At 43.9% G+C, this 8,541-nt stretch overlaps 1 protein-coding gene across 1 annotated transcript; it reads right to left on the bottom strand.

Annotated features, from left to right (window-relative positions):
* Nucleotides 1-2,383: 2,383 nt before the first annotated feature.
* On the bottom strand, nt 2,384-3,088 carry DIRAS3 (DIRAS family GTPase 3). Its single transcript, XM_052637992.1, has one exon. The coding sequence runs from the start codon at nt 3,086-3,088 to the stop codon at nt 2,384-2,386; it is 705 nt and encodes a 234-aa protein (XP_052493952.1).
* Nucleotides 3,089-8,541: the final 5,453 nt, after the last annotated feature.

Below are 8,541 nucleotides of genomic sequence, written 5' to 3'. Positions count from 1 at the left end.
TTGTGGTGGTTAAAGAGCACCAACTATGCTGCAGAACACCTGGCTTCAAATGTTGGCTCTGCTGCTTACTGGTTTTGTAACATTTATCAACCTGCAAAATGGGCATAACAGTATCTGCTTCACTGGATTGTCATGAGGATTTAGTATGATGTAGAACATTGACATGTACAAAAACTATATAAATTTGCTCTAATGTGCTATAGAAACAATGGCATTTAGATAGACTGTATAAATATTTACTATAATTTAAAAATATTTTTACTAAGCATTTCTTGCAACATTAAATCTCCTCCTTTCCCTTTCTAAAGTGTAGTATTTGTCACTTAGTAATCCCTTTGCTCCTCTACAAAGAAAAACAATGAGTGCAACACATTTTTTCAAGGAGAATTCACCTGGAAAAGAGCCAAGATATTTTCTTTTAGAAATGGAATTACTCCATTAGGGATGTTACCTAAGAAATATTTTAAAAATAGAATACATAAAAAGCAATATGGCAGAACCACTTAGATATTTTCTAGTGGTTGAGAATTGATTTGAAAGTGAATAGCAGAAATTTTAAATAATTGTCTATTTAAAAGGAGCCACTGAATGAAATTTCTAAGCTCAAAATTTTGACTCTACTATGTGATAGATGTTTATGATTCCTCCTCAATGATGTGCTTCTCCCCTAAAAATCAAGTTATTAGAAGGCATTTTATAAACATTTAAGTTGTTCAATAAATATTTATCCAATAAGAGATATTTTATGGAGAAAAATCACCAGACTTAGAGCCTCCCCACTTCTCTTTAACTGAAAAAAGAAAAACACTTGAAAACAAGGATGTGTATAGATACATATTCTCTCAGAGAAAATTATGTTCAAAGATAAAGTGAATCTTAAAATAAAAAGCTTCCTTTGAAATTTCTGATTTCAAATCCCACCTGTCTCTCCCCTTACCTTCCATTTCCAGTGCTTTTTCCTATTTCCAGTACTTTTTTTTCTTAAATTGGGGTATAACTGCTTTACAGTGGTATGCTAGTTCTGTTATACAAAGAAGTGAGTCAGCTATATGTATACATATGTCCCTTCCCTCTTAGACCTCGCTCCTCCCCAATTCCACCACTCTAGTTCACCATAGATCACCAAGCTAAGCTTCTTGCACTATATCCCAGGTTCCCACCAGCTATCAGTTTTACACATGGTAGTGTATGTATGTCAAACCCAATCTTCAATTCATCCCACCATCCCCTTCCCCAATCCCCGTGTCCCCTGATCTGTCTTGTCTGCATCTCTGTTCCTGCCCTGCAAATAGGTTCATCTGTACCGTTTTTCTAGATTTCACATATATGCCTTAATATACGATATTTGTTTTTCTCTTTCTGACTTAACTTCACTCTGTATAACAGACTCTAGGTTCATCCATTATCCAGTAGTTCTTGAGGAAAGACTTTTGAGGCAGAGTTTGCTTTTCACCACCCATCTCCAAGACAGCAGCAAAATGAGCAAGTAACCTCTTCAAAGATGCCTGGAGTTCTTCCTGAATCAGCCCAGGAAAGGTGATGGATATAAACTAACTCTGCATTGCAGGGACCCATGAACCACCCCCACCCAGCTAATTTCAAGAGGGCATAGGCTTCTGTACATAAAATTCTTATTAGAAATCTTCACCAGTTGTGACTGGCAACGGGAAATTTTTGTTGTTGTTGAGTGAAAAAGAAAGTATTACAGCTGACTGCATGCAGGAAAAGCTTTATTAAGTCATGGAACTATTATAATTTTTTTAAACAGGGATATAGAATACTCAAACATTTTTAAATGACCTATGGAACAACTGGCATATATTTAGTAAGCAAGATCCACTTTAACAATTCTCTCTGCTCCCACCCTCAATGCTCAACCATAGGACATTCATTTATTTATCATGTTTAGTATTTCTGTCTCACAGCCATCTGTCAGAGCTTTTGCTGCAGAAACGTGTTTTTTAACAATTAAATACACAATGGGGAGATATGATTAGACATTTACAGGACTTGAAATGTTTAAGAATAATACACAATAAGAGGATTACAAGAAGGGCAGTGGTATCTTTCAATTCATTTTGCCATTTCCAGTCTCTTTTTCAAACATTAATCTCTAAAGTCCATCCAAGTCCCATCCTTGAAATGCATCCTGTTCCTTTTTTCCTCTCCTCCTCCAATGTCCATTATTTTAACAATTCGAGTTCTCTCGCCTGGGGAAAAGGAAAGTTATTCACTCACAAGGGACATTTATTGACATCTAATTGTTACAACCCAAACCACAGCACACAAGTCAGTCATGTACAGGTGACACAGCACGATGGGGTCGGTCCGTGTTTTCGGCACACTGAAGGAGAGGAGGGGCGCGACCTCTAAGGCTCAGGGTTCACATGACGATGCACTTGCCCAGCAGCTTCTCGGCGGTCTTGGGGATCTGGGATTTCTTCTGCGGAGGCTGGGCGCTGGCGGGGGCTGCGGCGGCGGCGGCGGGCTTCTTCTCGAAATTTATCAGCAACTGGAACAGCTCCTGGACGTTGATATTCATCTTGGCCGAGGTCTCCAAGAAGGCGCAATTCCACTCGCACGCATAGGCAGCGCCTTCCTTCTCACTCACCTCCCGACGGCTCTCATCGCACTTGTTGCCCACCAGGATGACGGGGCACTTTTGCGGGTTGTTACCTTTGAGTTGACGGATCAGCTCATAGAGAGGTTTCAGCTCCTCCAGGGTTTGCTTCCTGGTGATAGAATAAACCAGGATGAAGGCGTGACCCCTGGCAATGGCAAGGCGCTGCAGGCCCCGGTAGCGGCGGCCACCGGTGGTGTCGGTGATGTGCAGCGCACCCGCCTTGTGGCTGCAGCCTAGCGCCTGGCGGTAGGTATCTTCGATGGTCGGCAGGTACGCCTCACGGAAGTTGCCGCGCACCCACCTTTGCACCAGCGCGCTCTTGCCCACGCCGGCCGAGCCGAGCACCACCACGCGGAAATCTCTGCTCCTTCTCTGGGGCAGGCAGGTGCGGATGACGATCACAGTCGGCAGAGGCCGCAGCCGCTTCATCAGGCGTTCCTTGAGGCCGAAGCAGGAGTTGCCCATGGTCAGGTATTAGCTGAGAGGTGCGTGTACTGCTTCTCAGGCACTTGGCCAGCAGTGAGGGACGCCTACGGAGGAGAGAAGAGAGGATGTGTGAGGGGTGGGAGTCTAACTCGGAATGATGTCTTGTCGCAGCGCCTGCCTGGGGACATGGGGTGGGGGGGGCGGGGGGTGGTGTCTGCCTCGACTCGCTCGCTAACCCCACCCTCCTCCCTCCTCCCACTTCCCTCCTCCCTCCTCCATTCTCTGCGGTGAGCTGTCTCTCTGCCCACCCCGGGAACCCACCAAAGGCAATGCGGGTGGGGAGGAGGGCAGGAGCGCCCCGAGCCTCTTCACCTGTTTGTTACTTTCGCGGTGGCTACGCGCCTATTTTTATTTTATCATGCCACACTACAGAATACTGCAAGAACGGACAGCTTGCCAACCCTTAAAACATGCACATCCAAGCGATGTTAGCAAACATTTTCACCCTAAATAAGCCCTTGCTGTCTTCTTCCCTGCAGTATTAAAAATTATGCCTGTATCTGACAAGGATCGACCACTGCGGGCAAGGGTAGGTTGCCGCAGACACCGCGATCCAGGGTGTGGTCACAGGGGGCAGTGCGGTGGTGGTGGGGCGCCCAGGAAGCCCACAGGGACCAGGATTCGTAATGCTAACAGAGACCCCTAACCTGCAGCAACTGTCCCCAGGTACCCGCTTCCCTGATAACGCGCCCATTGCTTTCCACCCCGCGATAATCCAGGCTGGTTCGCTCGCTACACCTTGCATTTGAGTGCCCCCCAAAAGGCGAATGATAGCTTTTACCTCTTTCCGAGGCGGGAACCTCGCGGCAAATTCGCTCCTTGCCCAGGTGGCTTTGGCCGCGGCCGCAGTGGCGGCAAGTAATTGCGCAACCAAGCTCCCAGCCGCAGCCGGCAACCAGTACGCTCGGAGGCTCTGGGCGAAATGCTCCAACCAACAGTGGGACTGAGATTGGTTAGCTAGAGCCAGGGGGCGCAGACTGGGAGACTCCACTTGCACCGCTCACAGAGGGGGGATTGGGTTGTGAGGGGCTGACCGAGTCAGACGCGCCCCCGGTAGTCTCCCCGGCGTCCCCTACACAGGTACCCACAGCCCGGGCAGGGGCGGGGGTTGGAGGCGGCCCTGTGTTCGCAAGTACCCGCCCACTGAGGGGGGTCCGCTTACGGGGCTGGCAATGCAGGCATTTCTCGCCTACTGCAATCCAAACCACTTCTTCGCTTTTTGCCCCCTGCGAGGTTAGCCTTTCCCAACCCTCGCCACCTTCTCTTCACTGCAGGAAGGCCAGTTAGCACTCTTCTCATTACCGGTGACAGACACCTCACCGCATCTCATCCACTTCACTCCAATAAACATTTGTCCAGCACAAAACCCAGTTTCTGTTTTTTCTGAGGAAGACCAACTGACACTTCTGTTATAAGAGACTTCGGAACCTGCCTCTTGGTAGGATTTCCTGTGGTGTAGACATGCTCTATGTTTAGAGGTTGAGGGGTATCTTCTACACTCAGCAACATTAAGCAATGATCATATCCATCACCACTATGTGTACAATACTTCTCATTTAGTCGTCGTCACAAAAACCTCAGGAAAATCCAGACTGGAAATATGGGCAGCCTCCTAGGAGTGGAGAGCGACCCCTGGCTGACAGCCAGTAAGAAAGCATGAGCCGCAGAGCTATAGCAACTGGATTTTTCCAACAACCTGAATGATCTTCAAAGCAGATTCTTCTCTAGAAACTGAACGTAAGATCAGACCATCAACACTTTGATTTTATCCTTAATTGAGAAGAGAATCCAGCTGAGCTCATCCAGACTTCTGACTTGAGTTCTAGATTTTGCAGTTGGGTGTCCTATTAAGCCACAAAATTTGTGGTAGTTTGTTACACAGCAAAAGAAAACTAATTCAGCAGGTAAAATTACTTGTTCAAGTTTAAAGGGCTCATAAATGATGGACCTAGGCCCAAACCTAGTACTCCTCACTCCAACTCTTGTTCTTTTTCTGATATTATCTTTCTGTGTCATTAAGCTGATACAGTATATTTTACTCATTAGTGAAAACATTTTTATAATTTTTCTTTCTTACCCAAAGACTCATGGGTGTTAGGCAGAGATCAAGAACACATGCTTTAGAGGCAGAAAGCTAGCTTTAGAATGTTAATGGGTTTTTCCCCTTTTCCTTCTTTTGAATACATGTTAATATTGGAAGAAAAGTTATGACCAACCTATACAGCATATTAAAAAGCAGAAACATTACTTTGCCAACAAAGGTCCATCTAGTCAAAGCTATTGTTTTTCCAGTAGTCATGTATGGATGCGAGAATTGGACTAGAAAGAGGGCTGAGAGCCGAAGAATTGATGCTTTTGAATTGTGGTGTTGAAGAAGCTTCTTGAGAGTCCCTTGGATTGCAAGGGTATCCAACCAGCCCATCCTAAAGGAGATCAGTCCTGGGTGTTCACTGGAAGGACTGATGTTGAAGCTGAAACTCCAATACTTTGGCCACCTGATGCAAAGAGCTGACTCATTTGAAAAGACCCTGATGCTGGGAAAGATTGAAGGCGGGAGCAGAAGGGACGACAGAGGATAAGATGGTTGGATGGCATCATCGACTCAATGGACGTGAGTTTGGGTAAACTCTGGGAGGTGGTGATGGACAGGGAGGCCTGGCATGCTACAGTCCATAGAGTCACAAAGAGTTGGACACAACTGAGCAACTGAAATGATAATATGCCTTGAGCTGTGCAATCCTGGAGAAATTACTTTTCTGTAGAGGGGAACTGATACCTATGAGAAAGAATTGTGGGGAGGATTCAAGAAGCTACTCCCTGATGCACTAGTTAGAAGGCATTTAGAATACAATAGGTAATTCATAAAAGACAGCTATTGGCCTTCAAATAATAATACAGAAATCTGTATACACATAATCATGTAGTCTTTGAGCATTTTTGGAAGTGCCAACGACCTTTTTATTTAAACCAAATAAGAGTAGATTTCCACCGGGAAAACATAGCAGGTTTGGGGAAAATAAATTGAGGATAGAAGAACTTGGGGCAGGGAAGAAGAGCAGTGAGAATTCTGAGCAAGAATGAAAACTTTGCACATTCCCCCTAAACCACAAGTAACACTCTGCCTATTGAAACTAGGGCACATAAAAGGTCACTTCATGGCAAATAGGAGGAGAAAAAGTGGAAGCAGTAACAGATTTTATTTTCTTGAGCTGCAGATGGTAATGCAGCCACGAAATTAAAAGATGCTTGCTCCTTGGAAGAGAAGCTATGACAAACCTAGATAGCGTATTAAAAAGCAAAGACGTCACTTTGCTGACAAAGGTCCACATAGTCAAACTATGGTTTTTCCAGTAGTCATGTACGGATATGAGAGTTGGACCATAAAGAAGGCTGAGCACCTAAGAATTGATGCTTTCAGATTGTGGTGCTGAAGAAGACTCTTTAGAGTCCCTTGGACTGCAAGGAGATCAAACCAGTCAATCCCAAAGAAAATCAACCCTGAATATTCATTGAAAGGACTGATGCTGAAGCTGAAGCTCCAATGCTTTGGCCACCTGATACAAACAGACAATTCACTGGAAAAGACCCTGATTCAGGGAAAGATTGAGGGCAGGAAGAGAAGGGAGTGACAGGATGAGATGATTGGACAGCATCACCGACTCAATGGACATGAGTTGGAGCAAACTCAGGGAGATAGCGAAGGACAGGGAAGCCTGGCGTGCTGCAGTCTGTGGGGCTGCAAAGTCGGACACGACCTACTGACTGAACAGCAAAAAGCCTTTAGGAATAAGACTAGAAAAGAGTGTCCTGAAACTGAAACTGATGGGCATCGGTTTACCCCAGAGCAGATACCTTGGCACTTGACAGGTTGTCCTCTCTATTTGGGGGTAGTTCTGATTATTAGTGAAGTTTTCATAGTTTACCTGTCATTCCACTCACTGATTCCAGTTTCATCTTCTGGAGTCTGGAACTGCATTGATCAGTCTGCTCCCTTGGATGCCCTTACAGCCTTTCAGCTATCTGAAGACAATTATGTCCAGTCACTAAGTCATTTATCATGCTGGAAGTGCTCTGAGGACCATCAAGTCAAACCCTTCATTTTGGTGATGAGGAAACTGAACCTCAGGAGCCATGTCATGCTCTGACCTGAGACCAAGCTTACTCTTCACTCCTGTAGCCTCACCTTTTGTTTGCAAACAATGGTTCCTTGGGGTGTATGGATGTCTTTTGTTCCACTGCTTTTTAGTTCTGTCCCATCATTATAATGCATATTTGTTTCTTTATAGTAAACAAACTAAGAATACACGTTTCAAATACACACAAAAAGAGGGTCCTGATATAGGGAAGATGAATAAAGATGCCTTTGGAGGAAAGACATTTAAAACAAAGAAACAACAAAAAAGAAGGGGAAGTAAAAAAATAGGAGGAGGAAGAAGACAAAGGAGGAGGAAGAAGAAAAAGGAGGAGGAAAGCAAGAGGGTGTGGAAATATATATCCCAAAGCAAAGCCTTTAAATGCCAGAGAGATCAAATTATGAGCTTATACATAGAAATCACAAGAAATGATAAAAATACAAACCATAGCTTCTCCATCTAAACCAGGTCTTATACTTCAAAAGTCAATATAAAATATCTCACTTTAAGGGGAGCCCTAGCCCAGGGATCCAGCATTGCAGTAGGTCAGAGAGTCAAAGGAATGGGTTCCCTGAGAAATAAACTATATACCACTATACCATAGTTATAAAGGAACTACTATACAGGAGTTTTCATTAGTTATCTACTTTATAATATAGAATTGTATATTTGCCAATTCCAATCTCCCAATTCATCTCACCAGTCCTTTTCTCCTTGGTATACGTATAATTGATTCACTTTGCTATACAGCAGAAACTAATAAACATTGTAAAGCAACTATATTCCAAGAAGATTAATTTTTTAAAAAAGGAACACACCAGACCAAAGTTCTGGAGCAAATATTGGCTAGTTAGGACCCACAGATTAGAGATATATCAGGGAGAAAAGATAAGTAATTGAAACCAATACTGAGATGAAATAGATGTTGGAAAAAACTAACAAGGATTTTAAAGCAGCCTTCATAACAATGCTTCAACAGGCACTTACAAATTTTTTGAAACAAAAAATAAAAAATTTTAGCAAAGACCTAAATATACATACAGATAGCTGAGGCACATGAAAAGATGCTTAACATTGCTAAATTAATAGAGAAATGGAAATCGAGACTATAATGAGATGACATTTCACACTAGTCAGGTTGGCCATCATCAAAAAGTCTACAAACAACAAATGCTGGAGAGGGTTTGGAGAAAAGGGAACTCTTTTGCACTGTCAGTGGGAATGTAAATTGGTATGGCAGCTATAGAAAACAGTATGGAGGCTCCTTAAGAAGCTAAAACTAGAGCTACCATATAATAC

Source organism: Budorcas taxicolor, chromosome 3 (assembly GCF_023091745.1).
Source record: "Budorcas taxicolor isolate Tak-1 chromosome 3, Takin1.1, whole genome shotgun sequence".
Taxonomy (NCBI): Eukaryota; Metazoa; Chordata; class Mammalia; order Artiodactyla; family Bovidae; genus Budorcas; species Budorcas taxicolor.
Note: the sequence above shows the minus strand (reverse complement) of the source record. Positions and strands in the feature narration are given on the sequence as shown.